This window comes from Mugil cephalus, chromosome 1, assembly GCF_022458985.1.
Source record: "Mugil cephalus isolate CIBA_MC_2020 chromosome 1, CIBA_Mcephalus_1.1, whole genome shotgun sequence".
NCBI lineage: Eukaryota > Metazoa > Chordata > Actinopteri > Mugiliformes > Mugilidae > Mugil > Mugil cephalus.
In genome coordinates, this window is record NC_061770.1 from 33,217,219 (window position 1) to 33,237,894 (window position 20,676).

The 20,676-nt window shown below is 43.6% G+C and overlaps 3 protein-coding genes across 5 annotated transcripts; 2 read left to right on the forward strand and 1 right to left on the reverse strand.

The window, feature by feature from the left end:
• Positions 1 to 528: 528 nt before the first annotated feature.
• LOC125014716 lies at positions 529 to 9,539 on the forward strand. Of its 3 annotated transcripts, none has more exons than XM_047596029.1 (12): positions 529 to 609; positions 1,017 to 1,199; positions 1,312 to 1,438; positions 1,520 to 1,594; positions 3,466 to 3,545; positions 3,643 to 3,751; positions 3,999 to 4,108; positions 4,220 to 4,313; positions 6,323 to 6,391; positions 6,677 to 6,975; positions 9,090 to 9,195; positions 9,302 to 9,539. In XM_047596029.1, the coding sequence occupies exons 1-12, from the start codon at positions 549 to 551 to the stop codon at positions 9,393 to 9,395; spliced, it is 1,407 nt and encodes a 468-aa protein (XP_047451985.1). In that variant the 5' UTR covers positions 529 to 548; the 3' UTR covers positions 9,396 to 9,539. The 3 variants fall into 3 exon arrangements, with proteins under 3 accessions (XP_047451985.1, XP_047452004.1, XP_047451995.1); XM_047596048.1 differs by having other exon boundaries at positions 6,677 to 6,900; XM_047596039.1 differs by having other exon boundaries at positions 1,318 to 1,438.
• Positions 9,540 to 10,062: 523 nt separating this feature from the next.
• ccdc96 (coiled-coil domain containing 96) lies at positions 10,063 to 13,918 on the reverse strand. Its single transcript, XM_047596061.1, has 3 exons — positions 13,044 to 13,918; positions 10,577 to 10,924; positions 10,063 to 10,490 (listed from the first exon to the last, which is right to left on the reverse strand). The coding sequence occupies exons 1-3, from the start codon at positions 13,761 to 13,763 to the stop codon at positions 10,158 to 10,160; spliced, it is 1,401 nt and encodes a 466-aa protein (XP_047452017.1). The 5' UTR covers positions 13,764 to 13,918; the 3' UTR covers positions 10,063 to 10,157.
• On the forward strand, positions 13,851 to 20,462 carry tada2b (transcriptional adaptor 2B). The gene is given in 3 exon segments (XM_047595975.1): positions 13,851 to 13,887; positions 13,890 to 14,299; positions 15,611 to 20,462. Coding segments are annotated over 3 exon segments (1,671 nt in total). The 3' UTR covers positions 16,835 to 20,462.
• Positions 20,463 to 20,676: the final 214 nt, after the last annotated feature.

The following is a 20,676-nucleotide window of genomic DNA, read 5'->3' on the forward strand; positions in this document are numbered from 1 at the left end:
TGCAGTGAGTCACCCCCTCCATGCAGCCACCATCAACCAAGAGATTAGCTTAACCCTACTACTAACAACTAAAACCACTCAGCTAGCCTCACCAGCTAGGATGTTTCTTTAGCCACAGCCACCCACTTGCTCCTCTAAAGTGAAGCCAAAGCCATTTTGCACACTCTGTCCATAAAGATGCAACAGGCACTGTGTGCCCCATAGCACAGTCCCCCATAGCATAGCAGGTTGGAAGCACAGCTGTAAAAAAAAAAAAAAGAAAAAAGAAAAAAAAGGTTAGTCTATCAATGAATAAGTGGAGACGACATATTCTATTGGAGCTTCCCACTGCGAAACCAAATGGGGCTATATGTCAGCAGACAAAAGTGGAATAGTTTCTTGTTGAGAACAGATGCAGCCTGGTTGCTGGTACAGGGACCTCTAGGATGGAGGCTTCAGCTGCAGAACTTCCTTCCTGGTTTGCTGCAGATTGTTGAGATTGTGAGGTCCCTATAAAGACCAAGCCCTGCACATCCTCTGAACACACACACAGGTACACAGGAGCCACGATGATCCTCTTCATCATTCGACCGCTTTTGATGATCCTTCTGCTCCAGCCAGCTGCAGGGAGTGAGTTATGAGCTGCATACATATATTTGACTGGTGACTGATGCTACTAAATAGTCGTATTGCTTTTCTGCTTTCATGTGTATTGACGTGTTCTGGGAGTTTAGGAAGTTACACCGATCAGCCACAGCATTAAAACCACTGACGGGTGGAGTGAATAATGTTGATCATATTGTCACACTTCAGTATTTTTGGACCTGACTATTGGACCTGACGTTCATTCACATGGATGTTACTTAGACATGTAGCCCCCACCTAGACCAGACCAGTGACAGTCCTTGATGCACACACAATGGTTTAGGAACAACTCAAAAAAACAAAACAAAACACAAAGAACAGCGCAACGTGTTGACCTTTGTTGACGGTTCTAATGTTCTTATTTGATCACCAACATTGATCTCCTCTTCTAGATGACGAATGGAAGACAGCTGAACCTGACACCTCTGTGAGTTACGAGGAGTTCTGCATACGCATTCCTGACGACCCTCCGTCAACCAGCTCCAAACCCGTTTCTCAGACTCCCACAACCACGGCTCATCCACCCAAAAATCCCGTGAAACCGAAAAGCAGAAATCTGGTGTCCCACTTTCAACGTGGGCAATTTTCATTTTTACTCTCACTTTATTCTTTCTTTTTCTTCAAAAGGAAGCACAACCAGCTATGATACGTCCATACGCATGTATACGTTTTTTCTTTTATTTTAAGGAACAGCTGAAGCCAAAAGTGGATGTTACTGCAACGACGGCAACATGAAACAGCCAACTGAAACCTCCAGGATTCTAGTCTGGGCCAAACGACATCCCAGCGAAATGTGTAGCATAACTGAATACATGTTAGTGTGTGCAACATTTGTGTTAAAGTCATTCTCGGACGGCGCAATGAAACTGAGCTGACGATGACGCTTTGATTTCAGTGAGACGTTGGCAGATGGACGGCAGGTTTGCGTGAGACAATCCAGCTGGTTAACATCGATTGGTGACGTTTTACGGTGAGTCTGCCTTTTTTTTTTTTTTTTTTTTAATTTGTTGTTCCTGAGGTTTTAAAGCTGCGGCTGATTAGGGTATATACAGTAAATCACTGTGGTCCTGCAACTTGCTCTTAAAGCAGTAAAAAGAGATGCCCCAGTGACAATAAACTTGTATTTTATTTACAGTATTTAAAAGGGACAATTCATATTAATGAACAAACATACAGCAAAGATGCGACTTTCCATCCATTGTCCCTTAATATGAAACTATAACAACAATAGAACTAACTATTAATATGAAACTATAACAATAGAACAACACATATAAGAAAAAGAGACAATGAAACGATGAAAACAAATGGATACAAAAAACAAAATAGGTAAGCTACATACAAGTTGGGGGACCGTAGGAGATTCAGATGGACAGTTATGAAGTGCTGACGCAGTTGTTTTCTCATACATAGGTGGTCCGTGTGTGTTCTGGTTATTGGATCTTAAAAAAAAAAGGATAGGATATTAAAAAAAATTTGGTTTACATTATAAAATTCAAACATTGTGCTTGAAAAGTAATTTTTCTTCCTCGGCCTCGAGAATGGATAAACAAAACTTTAAAAACTGGTCCGTTATCATTTTCTGTTTCTAGAAATAAAATCGCTACAAGACGGAAACAAATTTTTGTCATCTGCAGAAATCTCTGCGGATCAGAGTAATGTTAGCTAGTAGCTGACTGTGTTACTTCTAGTTTTTAACCTGAAATATGCAGCTTAGCTCAGTGTCCTCTTCACTATATCGTTTCAAAAAACAGAGTACTGATACATGTCCATCAACGTCTGTTACACAATACCGTCCTCATACATGCTCTTACTTTGAAAACAGCAACGGTTGCACAATATGAAAAGAACAGGCTTTTATTTATTTTATTTTTTACTTTTACAAACATAAAATGAGAATAGGCTGGTTTTTGTCCATCCATTCTTGAAACAGATAAAGAAAAATGCCTTTAATTTCTTTTTTTTTTTTTTTTTAAATTTAAATTTTAAAATGAAAATCAAATAAGAACTCACTTTTTTTTAATGTCCTTTTCTGAATGGAAAATCTGATGACCAAAACATACACAGACCCATAGGTGTATTATGTGGTCATTATTGCACATAATTAGCATACATGGCAGGTCCTTTACTTTAGAGGGATTTAAAGTGAATACTTTTTAAATACAGTTTTATTGGAGCCTAAGAGAAGCTGCTGTTTGATTTGACTGCAGCTTACACAGCTCATCCTTTAAGAGCTGGAGGAAAAGACTTCGGTGAGTCAGGTTTGTCCTCCATTTTGGGGATGATTACTAGTTACAGATTATAAGACAAGTTACCCTCAGATGGATCCTGTTGTTTTGGAGTCATTTTAGGGACATGTCTGTACATGGTGTCCTTTGTTTAGAGAATGGTAGCTCAACCCTTGCAGGAGATTATTACATTGGCTGGTTCCAGTGCTCTAAGTCTCAAACAAGCACGTACAACCATTTTTGCTCACATTAGCGAATTTTAGCCCCCCAATAATATTAGTTATACCACGCCAAGCAAGGCTGCAGCGTCAAACCCCTGCCGTTGTGTATATTTTCGTTTGTGAGAAGACGTCTCTGTTGTGTCAACCTACCTATCTACTCACAATCCATCCCTTTGTCCAGCTACACAACGTTTGTTCAAATAAAAGAACCATTTCATCCTGACATACTTTAGAAACCACTGGTTGAAGTGTAGCCGCACTGAAGCCACCAATGTGACAACGACCTTCTGTCAGCCATTTCCTCACTGATAACAGATTACTGCAAGCCCTAGGAGTGCACTTCCTGTTTGCTGACATCTTGATAAATATAATATGACTCAATCAACCCACAGAGCCTGGCTTAAAACTACAACCCCTCCAGTGATGATTCCGACTCCTCCTCCTCCTGTACGTGATATTCCTACATTAAACAGTGAGTTTTGCCACAACAGAGTCGGGTAACAATTTTTTTTTTGCAGCAATTAGTCCAGTTTGATTTGATTAAATGTTTATCTCATGTTGCTTTACAGTCTACTGCGGAGACTGCAACTCGTTCAACAAAAATTACCCTGATATTGACCTGAGGGCGATGCAGTCCCTGGACGTAAAGATGCCACTGCATTGTCCTGCTCAAATTAAGTGAGACTCTATTTTGCAAATAACTCACACAGACTGGTGAAATACATTGTGTATCATTAAATGCTGCAGTTGAGCAGATAGATAACAGGAGTTTCCTGTGGACTGTCACTTAAAGGGATACGACCCCTATGTGAAATTTAATCACTCACCGTATTTCTCCGAGTTGGATAAGTGAGAAAACTCGTTTTTTTTTACATAAAAAAAAATGAATAAAAAAATCAAATCATGACTCTCTGTTTTCCTGCAGTATCAACATGAATGACGGTAGGGTTTACTGTGTGAAACTGATCGAGTTCCAGAGAGTGCTCCAGAATCTGGAGATCCTTCCTCCTTATGATGAATGCCCACCCAACAGCAGTTCGTAAAACTTTCCCAGGCTCCAATTAATTGATGAAACACTGCAGTTCTACACAGTCCACAAATATTCTGTATATTGCTGAAATATTTTCTTTGTTGATATCCATCAAGTTGCTGACGGATGCCGTTGCCAAGAAACAACAAAGGATCGTCCACCTGGAAGAATTTGGCTCCCCAGTGACAACTGTCCCTCAACTGAAGTCATGTAAGTGCTGTTGATGTGAGAGAGAGAGTGAAGTAAATGTCTTTCTAATCATGTTCACAAATATTGCTAAAAATAAGAGGGAATGCAAAAATGTCCTCCTTGATTTGGGGGTCCGATGCAGGCTATTTCAGAATGTATGACACAACCACTTTTTGTACAGGTATAACTGTACAACCCCAAGTCTTGACTGAGTTGGTACCAGCTTTACACACCTGGATTTGGACAACTGGTCCAATTCTTCCCTTGCAGATACTTTCAACCAGTGAACTGACATCTCATTTCCTTCAAAAGCATCTGCATAGCTTTTGATGCCACGATATTGTCCAGCTGTAGTGCTTCAAGTCCTGCCCTTAGAAAACTCAAAGCATGCTAGCATTTGGCATCCTCTAGCACAATAGTCTTGATTTAAGTAGGTGCTAATGAAGTCACCGTCCCTAAGCCTCATTTAAAGTACGCTGGGACAAGACAACGTCACTAACGCACGTAGCCTACGCCAGTGGGAGCCATTTATATTTGTGCACTGGTTTATCTTGCTCGCTCTGTTAAAACACGGCGCTGTGTCTTTTTTGCCGGTTGAGTTTGTCTTTTTTTCTACCTCCTGCTTCTCTTTACGTCAAATACAAGTCATACAAATGTTTATATCTCTGAACATCCTCAGTTAACCTTTCCTCAATGTTTTGCCTTCTCCATTGATCCAAAAACAATTCATTTGAAAATTGCGGAGGTGGAGAAGCAACTGGAAATCCTCGAAAGATACGTGCTACTACCAAGTGAACTAATGACGGCTCTTGTGGTCTGCGACGCATAGTTACATTTCTGGGGAGGTCAGGCTACAGCATTAGGGTCTGCTTAGGATTTGGGCTGTTGCTGTAGCTACGGCGGCAAATTGACACCTACCGGCTCTGTAGAAGACTTCTGAAGATACTTTTATGTTAGATTTTCAGTTATATAGAGTCCTGGCTAGTGTGAATGTAGGTATTTTATTTACACGTAACCACTGTTTGGACTGTCTGGATGCTTTTGTGGATAACACACATCTTGACTAGGAATAATGCCTCTTTTTATTCATTAAACCAATAAAGTGCACAAAAGGTGTTGGGGCCTGAATCATCATCAATGCTTCATATAGACTACCAGTCAATCATTTGGACACCGTCTTATTCAATGTTTTTTCTTTATTTTTAATACTTTACTACACATCCAATAGTTGAAGCAAGATATATGGATGTATGTAGCAAAGAAAAAAATGGTTAAATAAATCTAAATAGGTTTCATATTTTAGATGAAACGTAGTCACCCTTTGCTTTGTTGACAGAGCTGCAAACCCTTGGCTTTCTCTCAATGAGCTTCACAAGGTAGTCACCTGAAATGGTTTTCACTTCACAGGTGTGTCTTGTCAGGGTTCATTTGTGGAATTTCTTGCCTTCTTAATGGGGTCGGGACCATCAGTTGTGCTGGTACACAGCTTGACAACTGTTAGCCAAGGGACACAAGGAATTGGCATTAGACAAATGGGAATCCATGCTTTGGTCCAAATAAGATCTTTGGTTCCAAACGCCATAGAAAAGTTGAATGGATGGTCTCTACGTGCATGGCTTCCACCGTGAAGCAGGTAGGAGGAGGAGGTGTGATGGTGTGGGGTTTCTTTGCTGGTGACACTACTGGGGATTTAATCAAAATTGAAGGCACACTAAACCGGCATGGCTACTACTTCATCCTGCATCCATCCCATGCATTTAGTTGGACTATCATTTGGGACAATGACCCCAAACACACCTCCAGGCTGTCTAAGGACCGTTTGACCAAGAGGGAGAGTTATGGACTGGCCTGGCCTCCAGTCATCTGACATATACCCAATCTAGACAATTTGGGATGAGATGGGCTGCAGAGTGAAGGCAAAAGGGCCAATAAGTGCTCAACATGTCTGGGAACTCCTTCGGGACTGTCATGAAAATAAGGAATGTTTGATAGTGTATTTCTGAATGTGACTGTATTTATACCCCCCCCAGGGAGACACAGGTGGATGGCACGGAGGTGTGTAAGACTATCTGCGACCCCTATCAATACTTTAGGAATCTGTAAGTCATAACTTTACATTTTGCCATTGATAATATATTGATAATATATTTCATTTGACTGGTCCAATGTAGTGACGTCAGACCAACTGTCCACCACACAAAGAAATATTAATGTACGATGAAGGACGGTTTGTCATTTATGCCCCAAATGCATGAAGTATCCCAACTGCAAAATGCTGAAACAAATCCATATTCTTCCAACAAGAAACATAGATGCTGTCCAGGTATTTTGTATCAAGTATCAGTATGATCCATATTTAGTTTATTTATTTATGTCACATACAGCACTATTTTGGAAGCGGAAAGATCACGCCCTCCAGGCCCTCCAAGCCCTCCAAGCCCTTCAGACCCTCCAGGCGAACACGGCCCACGCGGCCCTATAGGCCCATGCGGCCCTGCAGGCCCAGATGGCCCTTCAGGCCCACGCGGCCCTCCAGGCCCTCCAGACTCTCCAGGTCCTCCAGGCTCTCCAGATCCTCCAGGCTCTCAAGGGCCTCCAGGCCCTAAAGGTAGTGCTGGCACTCGAGGTTCTCCAGGTGTTGTCAAGCCTACTTTCAACACAGGTGGACAATATGGTGAAGTAGGTTAGTCATTCTTGTGGCATACAATATGATACGGACATTTCAAAGCAACTAATACCCTGCTCTATGTCTTGTCATTCTCACTGTTAATAACTGAAGTTGACGAAGGTCTGGTGGAAGTTGGTCATTAATTAGGCCTGCACAGAAACCTTTTTAATAATACATTTATGTAAGAGGCACCTTTCAAGTCACCCAAGGACACTTTACAGAAAGGAATAGATAAATACAACAGTAGATAGACACAAAGAAACAGCGTTCAAACATCCAAATACAAGAAACATACAATATGCAACATTCAAGCAGTAACAGACAGACAATGGGCATCATTTAATAAAACAGATGTAGAGCGGGGGGTTAAGGGTGGAGTGAGTAAGCATGGTTCTAAGGTGAACAGAGGGGACAGTGAAGGAGTGAAGGAGAAGGTTGGACAGATATGGAGGGGCGAGGTTATGGATAGCTTTGAAGGTGTACAGAGGGATTTTGAATTGAATTCTTTGTGTGACCGGGAGCCAGTGAAGTTCCTGTAGGATGGGAGTGATATGGCAGGAAGAAGGGATTTTGGTGATGATTCGTGCAGTAGAATTTTGGCCTATTTGGGGGTTATGGAGGGACTTGTGAGGGACCCCAAAGAAGAGAGAGTTACAGTAATCCAGACTGGAGGTGACGAGACTGTGGACAAGAATGGAGGCAGTGTTGGGGGTGAGTGAGGGATGGAGTCGAGGGGAAAGTAGGCAGTGTAGCGTGGAGTTGGGTTTACTAGAGAGGTAGAGCTGGGTGTCATCGGCATAGCAGTGGTAGTGAATCTTAAATTTACGAAAAATAGTGCCCAAGGGGAGGAGATAAATTAACTCTTCTTTCATATCTCTAGTTCTACTATAGAGGGCATGCACAGACGTCAATCTGCCGCCTGGGGCCACACCCCCCAGATGAAATGTAGCGGTAAATACAGAGACCAGGGGAAAAAATGTGGATTATCATATCAAATTTAGGACAATTGGACTCGACAATGATCCATATAAACTAGTATGGATCATTGTCCATCTGTCCAATTGTCCAGTTGTTTTGGTTTCAGTTAGTTTAAGTTGGTTTTAGGTCATTTCAATTATGATAAATGTAGCTAAATAAAAGATGCTAAGAGCTGTACTGAGAAGTAACGTTAGCAACACAATACTGTAACATCCGACCGGATGTTAAAAGGATGCCGAGGAGTGATCACAAATATTCTGTTTATTGTTTTATTGTTATTTATTATTGGAACTGAATTAGTTATCATCAGGCATAACTACGCCAAAACAACAACATCAACAAAAGGTGAAGACCTTTTTTTATTTAGTTTTACAGCTTACACACTATTAAAGTCTATGATTCAAGCTAATGTCGCTTTTTGCCACTCAGTGGCTGTGACTATGGTGACCTCACTAGCTGTGACATCACGTACATACCCTCAATAGAGGTGAAAATGGAAGCAGTGGGGATCAGTAGTTTCTGATGGGTGGTTTGTGTTACGGTTTTATAGGCCTGTAACGCTAAAACACTGTGTGATAGCGTATCTTATCTGTTGCTCAGTTCTTACCACTCTGGTAAAACTCCACTTTGATGTCATTATGAGGCGTGTTTCAACAGATACAGAGGGGGAAAAAAGGACCTTGGCAGGAAACTGGATAGTCCTACAACCAACCAGAACCAACAAAATCAAGTCAACAGTGCTTAGATGTGCAGCCTTCCATCTGTCATCATATGAAGCCCATCCAAATGATTTTGGCAGATTTTAGCCAAGGCATAGTCAGTTCCCAGTGGAGCATCACTGTTAGGGTTAGGGTTACACCTACTTTTAGACCAACTCTTCCTCCATAAATATTTAGTGGGCAAGTTGTTTCTACTTGAGGATGTACACCTGAATATAAAGTAGATCTTTGCTCTATGTATTGTGAACATATAGCATCAAAACAAGGGCCTACATCAGGCATGTCAGCACCAACAGACAGATATAACACAGCCGCGATCTTTGGAAAACTTTGAATCATTTTACCTGAGGTGGCTGCTCACATAATTTGGTGACTTTAATGTGTGTGTTTTGTGTTAAGTTACCGTTTTAAGTTTTCCCTTGAATAATCTAGGATGCAGAGGCTGCGTCCACTCTAAAGACTTGAAGAGCATTGATCCAAAGGATGTTGCGTCCCTGGAGATAAATTTGCCATCACCCGCCTGTCATGGCAGTATTTGGTAAGTCTTCCTCTATGGCGAAACTACCTCTTGTGTACATGAGCTGACATACTTTTTTAAGCATTGTCAAAACCTGAGAAGAGCGCTGCTCTCTTTTGCTACACAGGCTCACCCTGACAAATACAACCAAATTCTGCATGGACTCATCAATGCCGCAGTTTAAGGATGTGCTGGAGAAGCTGGAAAATCAACCCAACTAAAGAAAAACGGCCTATGTGGAAATGTGACACTGAATTTGTCTGAAAGTTAAAGTTCATAATTAAGCTGTAATACAACAGTACACAGTGAGAAATATCAAAATCTTCTGCTTGGCTTTATCATTCAGTAATAAATGTGTGAGCTGATCTGTTCATGGCTGACTTTTCTGTGTGTTCAAACAAATTATTATTATTTTTTAATCATGCTGCATGGTTCGCTAATTTCTATTCAGATCAAATGCGACAACTTTGAACTTGTAATCCCAATGCTGCTCTATAGCGCCCCCCTGCAGAGTAAAAATAAATCTATGCAAGGTCCCTGGTTTAAAACCATCCCCACAAACTGATCCCCAAGTGCAGCCCACTGCTCCAAGTGTGTCAGTAGTGTGATGACTGTAAATAAGAAATTTCCTGTAGGCCTACGTAATTTGTTATGCTAAGACAAGCTAAGCTAATTGTGCTTCCAATGAACATGAAAGTAAATTGGCACATTTTCTTTGGTTAGATTTTTTTTCGACAAAAGTGTGGACCAAGCGGCAGTTGTTGATCCCTCTTGTTCCCTTCCTTCCTGCCGTATTTCAAACTGATTCGCGGTCAAGAAATAATAATAAAAAAAAAAAAAGGACCTAGATACCTTTCTGATGAACTACGCCATTAAATAGTCAAGTCATATTTTGCCAGTTAAAGGCTTTTAATGTGAAACCACAAATGGTGGAAATGTTTGAAGATAACAAATACGAACGGTGTTAATTCTAATTTCATCACTCAGTCATATGTTTTCCCGAGCTTCTTCTTCCATCTGCCACAGCCAAAAGCAAACTCAGCTGGTGGGAACTTTAGACGTTCCAGCCGTTCCTCCAGGTGGTCCGAGGCGTCCACAGTGTCCTCAAAGTCTCGGAGCAGGACCCTGTTCCCCAGCAGTCCACGGCGCTCTTTCAGCCTCAGGTTGTCCCTCTGTAGGCTGTTACGCGCCTGCTTGGTCCTGGTGAGGAGGTCCCTCTTCTTGGCTAGCATGGCCTCCACCTCTGCAAGCTGCTCCCCCTTTGCCCGAACGTCCATCTGGCTCCAGTACAGCTTCTCCTTTACATTTGACAGGGGCTTATGGGGAAAAAACGGAAATGTATATTTTAGCAGCAACGTATTTGAACTTGACACGATCTGGACTGGCGGATTTGTCATCGTACCTCCAAGCTGCTGTTGATTTTCTTCTGCAGCTTTGACAGTTCCTCGCTTTGCCTTTCGGCCCGCTTCCTATTTTCCAGCCTCTCGGCCTGCAGCTGCTCGAAGTGGATCTGCAGGGGTTCCTTCTCGCGTTCTTCCTCTTCACGGAGCTCCGCTTCCAGCCTGCGAATCCTGATCGTCAGTTTGATGTGCTTCAGGCGCTGCTTGGTCAGCTCGTCCTGCCGGAGCCGCTCTGCTGTCAGGATGGACTCCACTTTGGCCTGAGCCGCTTCCTTGCCAAGGTGTCGGCTCAGCGCTGCCACAGCTACGTCCCGCTTCAGTGCCAGCAGCGACCGCCATTCTTTTTCCACCTGAGGACGAAGATGCGGAAGTTACGGACACTGATCACCAGGGATGGGCACTGAGAATTACCGGTATTTGAATTACCGTAACTCACAGTGGTTTGCTCTATTGACAAAGTGTGGCTGAACGCTGGGAAGTTGTGCGTTTGTCTGGAAGACCTTTGAGACATCTCAAGGGTGTAACTAACTTTGTTTTTACCAACAAATTCCTCCAAGCAACTTTCTTTTCCTGGGGTTCCCCGGTCTTGCGTCACTCCCCGACCTGCAGCCGACAGCAGCGGTGCGTCATCATTACCGTAATTTTACCAGTGTCCAGCTGCACTTTAAGTTTTGTCCATCGGTGAGTTACGGTAATTCAAATACGGCAAGCTTTTTTTTTTTTATGCGCAGGCAGATGTTTAGGTCTTGAAGGGTTAATCGACATCATTAGCCTTCGATTCTTTTCAGGCCGAATCTTTACGTCAAAGCACGTCATTCACATCATGTGACGACAGGGAAGACGCTACTGCGGAGGGACTGAAGTGGTTCAAAGTGTGGCTTCACTTCACCGGAAAGGACTGTAACAGCGCAATATGCAACTTAGGGCGGCAACACCACCAACACGATGAAGAATTTGTCCACGATACACGGCATTAATCTCAGGTCAGCAAGTGCAGCTAAGTTGACAAAGTCTCAGCAGAGCAGGGCTAGTGAGGAGCCAATGACCAATTTCTAGGGATGTCTGATAATATCGGCCAACCGATAATATCGGCCGATATTAGCCTATTTTTGTGATATCGGTTCATGTCGTCATCGGTTTTACCATCGATAATGAAAACAGATAACATAATGCACGGGTTGTGCTGCTGCAGAGTGTAGCTAGTGTGGCTAACGGGTTGCTTGCTACCTACAATTAGTCTGGGCGAAAAAGAAAAACACCTGCATATATCGGTATACCATATCGGTTGATATCGGAATCGGAAATTACGAATCTGGACAATATCGGATATTGGCAAAAAGTCAATATCGGACATCTCTACCAATTTCCCATTTGTTTACTTATCTCTTGTTTACCCAAAACCCCTAATGCCTTCTTACTCTAAACCAAAACTTCACAGGAGGAAGTGATTAAGTATCGAATCAATAACAGCATCGGTATCAATAAAACCTTTATAAATGCTCATCCGTCACATCTACAAGAGGATGTGCTACATGTTTAAAATCCTTTTTCTAGACATTCTGCTTATTTCTTCTTTGTGCTTATTCCTAAACTCACAGTGCCACCTACATGACCCAGTATGCATGTCACGTTCCTACTTGCTAAATCTAATGCAGCATGTGTAGACCCCTTGTGCTCCCGTTTTTCCTTTTTCCCCCAGAGAGGACAGAGGATGGTTTTTACAGCCCCCCCTAAAGCGTGGTTTCTGATTGCAAATAGTCCTTTAAGTCATCAAAATAACGTTCAATAAACAAGATTAGTTAAAGTTGCAGATTGCAGCTCTAAATGTTTGTCTGACTTTATCTGGACCGTGGATCAGGTTTCGACTGAAACTGCTGGAAACGACGAAGGTGTCATCCCATTCAGGTTCAGATCTCTGCCCGCTTGATAGCCAGCTAATCGTAAAAGAGTCAAACCGAAGTGGTGCATCAGTATAGAAACTCGGTGTCCGCACATTTTTCTAAACGAGTTAATCCCGCGTCACGTGAGACATCTGCAGATTGGACTATTTCTTCTCTCTTGCTGAACATGGAACTCCCCCTAATTTGGAAATGCATTTCACTGCAAATCCCACTTAAACGTAAACTGTTATGTTATCTGGAAGAGTTCTGTGTGACGTGAAAGACGATGCATAAAGAAAAAGAAGCTGGGATTTGAAAAGAGAACGGGTAAAAAAAATAAAGTTTTTGGAGGTGCGTGAGCTGCCCTTGTTCCTTTAACGCCCTGCGGGGTCAGTCTGCAAAAAAAAACTCACGGGGCGGTCGACTTAATTTACACAGTTAAACTGGGAGGATCGTAGCTGGTTTGTAAGAATTCTCTCTAAATAACAGTGGACGAAGGATGCCGTCTGGACCGTGCACACGACAAGATGCAGGTCGAGCTTGCAGGTTCAAGACAGACTGTTGCACGGGCTCTTGGGCTCCCACCAACCTTATCCAGCCTCTCTTTGGACTGCAGTCTGAGCTCCTCGGCCCGCCGCCGGGACGCCTCAGCGTCGGCCCTGAGCCGCTGCCTCAGCTCGGTCAGGGCGCCGACGCGCCGCTCGTACTCCTGCGGCTGCTGCTCCGTCACCGGCGCGTCCTCCTCCGGCTGGACGCCGTCCTTGGCCTTCTTGTAGAAGTACTCGGCCAGCTTCACCTGCAGCTGGCTGCTGCGTTGGCCGGCCTCACGCCTCTGCTCGCACAGCTCCTGCAGGAGCTGCATGCACTCTTCATACTCGGCGGCGTCTTCTCCATCTCCAGCTCCACCGGTGGCTTCTTCTTCTTCTTCTTCGTCTTCATCTTGTTCATCCTCCTCCTGTGCAGGACTGGCCTTCTCCCCATCCGGGCTCTCGAGACGCAGTCTGGGATTTCCATCGTCACAATTGACGTTGTTCTCAAAAACCACACTTTCTTCACGGACGAGTTGCGTTTCGTTGACTTCACTCATCTTCTCGTCTTCACCCGCGTCAAGGAGCTCGCGTCCACTGCTGTCCCTTTCTGGCTCACGGACGGTTCCTTCTTCAGCGCCGGGCTCCTCTCCTGAGACTTTCTCGTCCTCTGTGAGCTCTTCTTCAGGATCTGATGTGACCATTTCAGCTGTGGCATCTCCTTTTTCCTCCTCTGGTGCCTCATTGTCAGCGTCCTTCCCTTCTTCGTGTTCTGTGTTCATTTTGTCATAATAACAATAATAATGTTAATAATAAAAATATATATGTCGGCATATAACAGCTGTAAAGGTAGAACACTTCTTTAGTCAATGAAACTCTTGGTTTTGTTTGGGTTGTCGTGGAAACTGGGCCCAAGAGCCAATCACAGGCGACCCGCCGCGTCCTCATGAATATTAATGAGCAGGATGTGAGCGGCTCGTTGCGCGAGGCCCGCGGTGCGCATGCGCGAAGCTTCGCCTCCGACAACAAGAAGCAGGAGCCAGGCAAGATGGCCGACCTGGGAAAGAAGTACTGCGTTAACTGCCTCGCAGACGTTACGAACCTGCGGCTCCGCTGCACCGACTGCCAGGACATCGAGCTGTGCCCGGAGTGCTTCTCGGCGGGCGCAGAAATCGGTAATCACCGGAGATGGCACGGCTACCAGCAAGTCGACGGCGGTCGGTTCTCTCTCTGGGGTCCCGAGGCTGAGGGAGGATGGACCAGCAGGGAAGAGCAGTCGCTACTCGATGCCATCGAGCAGTATGGATTTGGAAACTGGGTACATCACTTTCTGTTCTTTTTGAACAAAAGTTACTTAAATTAAGTCACCTCTACAATATGTAACGTGTAATCGGGGTTAATTTCATTTTTAAAGTGTTTGAAAAGAGTTCAACAAAAAAAGGCAAGTTGGCGAGGAACGGTACGTTACAGTTAATGGATTGATGAGCTTTGGAGGGAAACTATCCACTTTATTTATTTATTTATTTATTTTTTCACTTGCGTAAAAGTATGAAACACGAATATGTGATTCCTTGGCTTGTTAAAGAGAAGAAGGGAGAAATGTTTAGTTTCGAACGGCCTTGCAATACTTTAAAAAAAAAAACGAAGGGAAACTTAACATGTCACATTAAAGGAAGGGGTGTCCTTTAAAAAAACAAAAAAACAAATCACATAAGTCACCGAAAAGTAAAACTAAAAGGATGGAAATATTAATAAATTAACTAAAACTAGGTTTATACAGCCACAGGTACTGCGAGGAGGTCAGGTAGCTTCACGGGAGAATAAAATTCAGCGTATTGACTTGTAGTCATTCTTAAGCTAATCAAAGCTCAGTGTAAATAGGGTCCTTTAAGTTTTACTAATGGATCCCTTGTTTGTTTTAGGGTCGTTGTTATGGTAACTGCTGTTTTTTTGTTGTTTTTTTAAGTTACATACTCACCTCTACAATATATAATGTGTAGTTGCAATAATTTAATTTTAAAGTGTTTAGAAAGCGTGAAAAAGCTTCAGAGGGGAACTATTCACAATTTCTTTTAACTTGCGCAAAAGTTGGAGTGTGAAACACGAATATGTGATTCTTGACTTCTTAAAGAGAGTAAGGGATAAATTACTTTAAAAAAGGAAAGCTTAACATGTCGCATTAAAACTGAGGACATGATGAGCTGTAGCAAACGGGTAGGTGTGTCCTTTAAAGATACCAAAAAAATACACAAGTCACCAAACAAACAAACAAACTGTAAAACTAAAAGGATGCAAATATTTATAAAACTACTAAAAATCCACCTTAACTAAAACTAGGACTAAATAAAATGTACTTGTTCTCGTAGCCATCAAAGTAGTAATCAAAGTTCAGTGTAAATAGGGTCCTTTAAGTTTTGCTAATGAATCCTTTGCATTTGTTTTAGTCCCGTTGTTATGATAACTGCTGGTTTATCATCTGTTCTATTTGCCATTTTAGTCTATTAGTGAATGGAAAAGAGCAAAAGCACAATTCCTATGTCATGGCACCTTTAATGGTATCGTGAATTGTTCCATATTTCTTAAATGGTTTGCCTTAGTTTTATTTGACGGCCTGTTTGTGTTCTACCAGGAGGACATGGCCGCTCACGTTGGTGCATCCCGGACTCCTCAGGAAGTCATGGAGCATTACGTCACCATGTACATCCACGGAAACCTGGGTAAGGCCTGCATCCCCGACAGCATTCCCAACCGAGTGACCGACCACACCTGTCCGAGCGGGGGCCCGCTGTCGCCCAGCCTCACCACGCCGCTCCCGCCGCTGGACATCAGCCTGACGGAGCAGCAGCAGCTGGGCTACATGCCGCTGCGCGACGACTACGAGATTGAGTACGACCAGGACGCGGAGAAGCTCATCAGCGGGCTGTCGGTCAACTACGACGACGAGGACGTGGAGATCGAGATGAAGCGCGCCCACGTGGATATGTACGTGCGCAAACTCAGAGAGCGGCAGCGGCGCAAGAACATCGCTCGGGACTACAACCTGGTGCCCGCGTTCCTGGGCCGAGACAAGAAAGACAAGGAAAAGGAGAAGCCTGGGGTGTTGGGGGTCGTAGGCGCCGCTGGTGGCGTGGGTGGGGCGGGAATCGGCGGCGGTGCGATAGGTTCAGGGTCCACGGCGGCAGTGGGGTCGGGTCCTGTTCCGAGCACACCCAAGAGAAAGATCACCAAGGAGGAGAAGGAGCAGCGGGTCCGGCTGCGGGGGCTCTGCCAGTTCATGGCGCATCGGGAGTTTGAGGACTTCTTCGAGAACATGCACAAGGAGCGGGTGTTGAGGGCCAAGGTGCGGGAGCTGCAGCGCTACCGGCGCAACGGCATCACGCGCCTGGAAGAGTCCGCCGAGTACGAAGCGGCGCGCCACAAACGGGAGAAGCGCAAAGAGAACAAGAGCGTGGTCACCTCCAAACGGGGCGGCTCGGGAGGCGGCGGCGGCGGCGGCGGGCTCGGCTCCGGGATGGGGCTCGGCGGCGGAGCCGGAGGGGGCGGAAGCGTCGGCGGAGGGCTGGGGGGCGGAGGCGGGATCAAAGAAGAGGGCAAGGATGGCGAGTTCGCCGCCATCGAGAACCTGACGGGCTTCGAGCTGCTGTCGGACCGGGAGAAGGTGCTGTGCAACTCCCTCAACCTCAGCCCGGCACGCTATCTGACTGTCAAAACCATCATCATCAAAGATCACCTGCAGAAAAGGCAAGGCATACCAGCCAAGAGCCGACTGCCCAGCTACCTGGACAAGGTTCTCAAGAAACGGATTCTCACCTTCCTCACAGAGAGCGGCTGGATATCTCGAGACGCCTCGTAGCACTCCAGTTTTGGCCTATAATAGCTATAACCTGAGGAGGCAAGACTACTGGTTTACACTGTTTGTTTTTTTGTTTTTTTTTATTTTATTTTATTTCAGGGGTGATCTTGTGAATATGTACATTGCAAAGAAAAATGATACCCCGCTTGGGGGAAAAAAAAGTATATTTTCATACCAGGGCTATGAACAAAGCTAAGCCTATATTTTTGCATTTTGAAAGGAACAGGGGTGGAGTACAGATCTGCCCCATCCACAATGGTTCTACGTGTTTATACAGTGCTGATTACAAAGTATTAAATAGCGATGGCAACGTTTTTTTTTTTTTTTTTTTTTTTTTTTTTTGTTATTGCAATAGGTTCACTGAAGGTATCTATGTGGAAAGTATCAGAAATCCAATCCGGTGACAGGGCAACAGGTAGTTCATGCAAAAAAGAAAGGTAAATAAGAATATTAGATCTTTTCAGCAAGCTTTTATTCTCTAATTCATCATTTCAAGCTGCATTCGGTGACAGGCAGATGTTTGAGTTGTGAGTTCAAGGTCTCGATTGCTCAGAAATGTTCCCGTCAACTCCTAGAGCCTGGAGCGTTGGTCCGGAGTCTCTTCTTTGGGAGCTGCTTATGTTCAGGCAAAGATCTGCCAATCAAATCAATTCATGATTGGAGGAGCTTTATGGACAGAAAAGTAACAGCAGTTTAATGACAGAAGATTTCCGAGCGCCTTGGAGTTGAATTTGCGAACAACGTGATTGGTTGTAGGCCGATCCAGCTCATATTCTGGTTAGATTTGAGTCTGCCCGTGTCAGGCTGGTCAACTATTTCCTTGTTGGTGGTTGTAAGGATGGATGATGACAAACTGGAGCAATATTCTTCCCATCATAAAGTCCTATCATCAAGCTTGGTGGATCTTAACGTGAATATATCGGCTAAATCTCCACTGGTGCCCAGATGAACCAAAACTGATTGGTTCAACAGGTTTTGTGTTGAGATGGGATCCCACGACACGCAGGCAAATTCTCTATCCAAATGTAGCACATATTCCGAAAGTCGGAAAAAAAAAGAATACCAGTGTGTGTAACGATTTTACTTTACTGTGACATATGAATATTAGGATTGCAGTGCACAGTATTCGATCTTATCCGACGTTTTCATCTGTGTTTCACTTGGGTTTGTCAGATTTTGCTGCTGGCGACACAATAACGTTTCTGTTAGTTTGAGGTTGCTCTCCTGGTTGATTTGGCGACAGTCGGTGTCGTACCTACAGCTGAAATAATTCTGGAGGTTGCCAAAATAAATATTTGTCATTTTAATGAAGGAGTCAGAAGATAATTGGCATTTTTTTTCCCCGTGATTCTGTGAGAAACTGAAGTTTTATGGCTGCAGCTCTTCACCCAACAGCTCACTGTGGCTGCTCCTTGTTCCATTACTGTGTGTAATATCGTTAGCGATCCTCCGTCAAAAAAAGAAATGTTTTGCATACGAATTTTTAAGGATTGATGGTATCAACTGCCCAAAAAGTAGCATTTTTTGTGATTACTTTTTAATAAAAGTCTTCTTTTGCCAGTTTAAGGTTTTTAACGTGAAGCGACACCAGTAGAAAATGTTGGATTTGCATCAGGAGTGAACTTACAACCCATTTGAAACCATCTGATTACATTAACGGTAATTTCATATGTTGATTTTCTAGGCGTTTTGACACAGGCAACCGGCTCATAGTATATAAAGTACATAAAAATATGATCGTACTTGCGTTACAGGCCCAAAGTCACTTTGAAACTGCCAGTTGGTTGCTAATGGACGCCAAAAGCTCTAGGTAGCTCTCTTGTGTATTTCTGAGTGAAACGGGTAAGATGAAAACATTGTTAGTAAGTACAGGAAAGCTTTTCTTGCCTCGTTTGGAAAGGAAAATACCGTCGCTCCATCTGGTTTCACCCGACGCTCCAAGCTAGCTAGCTGTCAGCATGGTGATCAGTGGTAGCGACCAAAGTTTTAGGACCACGTTTCCTTAATTTAAAGCAACTTTAGAGCAGCTCAGCGTCGAGTCGGTCGACGCATTGGTCGCTTCCACTGATTGGTCGCCTTGGCCATTGGTGTCGCCAGAGGCCTTTCAAGCCCATTGTCGCTATCGCTCGCTAAATCTCACGGCTAGCCTCTTCCTGGTGCGTACGTCGAAAGTGACCTTTAAATGAAAGTCTGTTAAATGTACACACGGGTAGATGGAACGCATATATAGTATTTCTTTTTTTTTTTGCTTGGAAAATCCTGGTTGATGGTGGTTCTTGTTTGTACCTTTTTTACTGTCCACACTGTTAAATGCAGGCGAAGAAGCTGGTTGTGTAACAGCATTAATGTTCAGGTTCACGACAAGGTTGTTGTTGATGATGTCGTCGTTCTCCTCGTTTAAGCTTCCGCAGTCTTCACTCCACCGGCGACCCACACTGTCTAAATGTAAATGAGAGTATTGAACGGCTGCCGTTTTCACAGACGGACTGGAATAAATGGAGGAAGCCGTGGGAATGTGCGGACGTTGCGTACGCTGGAGTATGTTTGTCTCGTTCGTCTGGTAAATGGTGCTTTGGTGAAGACACGAATGTCACCAGAATGTCCGTAGCGGTCAGGTTTATTTCAGCATCCAAGAACAGAAGGGGGTTAATATTTGCCCGATTCCTTGTCATTCCACGTTCTTTTTTTACTCAAACTCTACGTAATAGTTCTGACGATATTCCATGAAGAGACCAACACTCTGTTGACTCTGTCCCAACTTTACAACATCCTGCTATTGTGAACCATCTGGAGACCAAGCGTGTATCCATCCGCAGCAGAAAACAGTCCCCAACAAATGCACTTTTTTTTTTTTTTGTTTTTTTGTTCAAATCTCCAGTTTTACAAATAATTTAACGTGTGTGTAGGAAATTGTCGGGATCAGGGGAGGAATTAGAACATATTAAAGGATAAGCAGGCTTTTATTTTGGTGAGATTTGTTGAGGTTTGTCTTTCTAGTGTTCAACTGTCCAACTCCAATAGTGGGTCCACTCCAGTACGATTAGTTCCTAGACCATTAAAGTTCCTTTATTGAAGATCCTGAAGAGAGTTGGCGTCGTATTGTAAAGCTAATGAGCGTCAGAATGTTCCAGAATGAAACTGCCAGTTCAAGCTATTTGTTTGTTATTTTTTTTTCAAGAATGGCCTTTTATTTTATCTCATTGTTTCCTTCAGATTTTGACTGTGGCATTGTTCTGCATGTGCAACCAAATGTTCTAGATTTTGTTCCAGATTTTGTCTCGTGTTTGGGTCTTTCGCTGTAAATGTCTCGCTGTTTTTTTTTTTTTTTTTCTTTACACCAAAATGTAAATAATTTTATAAGATAAAATTGCAAAAAGGGGGAGGGGGGACATATAATTACTGACCTGTGAAATGTACAGTATTTTGTGTCATGAATTTTTTTTTTTTTTATAGCTTTTGTAATAAAACTGAAAGCTTTTGGATTAACCAGGACGAAGCGTTTGGCTCTGGGTGGCACGGCGGTCTGAAAATAATCTGAGCTGTTTTTTGCTGTTCTGTTACTTTTGTTGTTGGGGAGATGACGAGTTATGGAGGTGGATTAAAACGTGCAAATGCTTTATACTTTGAAGTTGTCCCGTTTCCTCTTGGGTTGGTCGCTCAGCGTCAGGACTCACAAAGACGGGTCTTGTTTTGCGGAGGCCGTGTGAACGGCAACGCGGGAGCAGCATGTTAATTACATTCAAATTGAGGGGTTTAAAGATTGTACACGTTTAAATAGTCGCACAATTTACTCTCTACTCTCCCTGCTTCACATACGTTTACTGTTGTGATTAATTTTTATT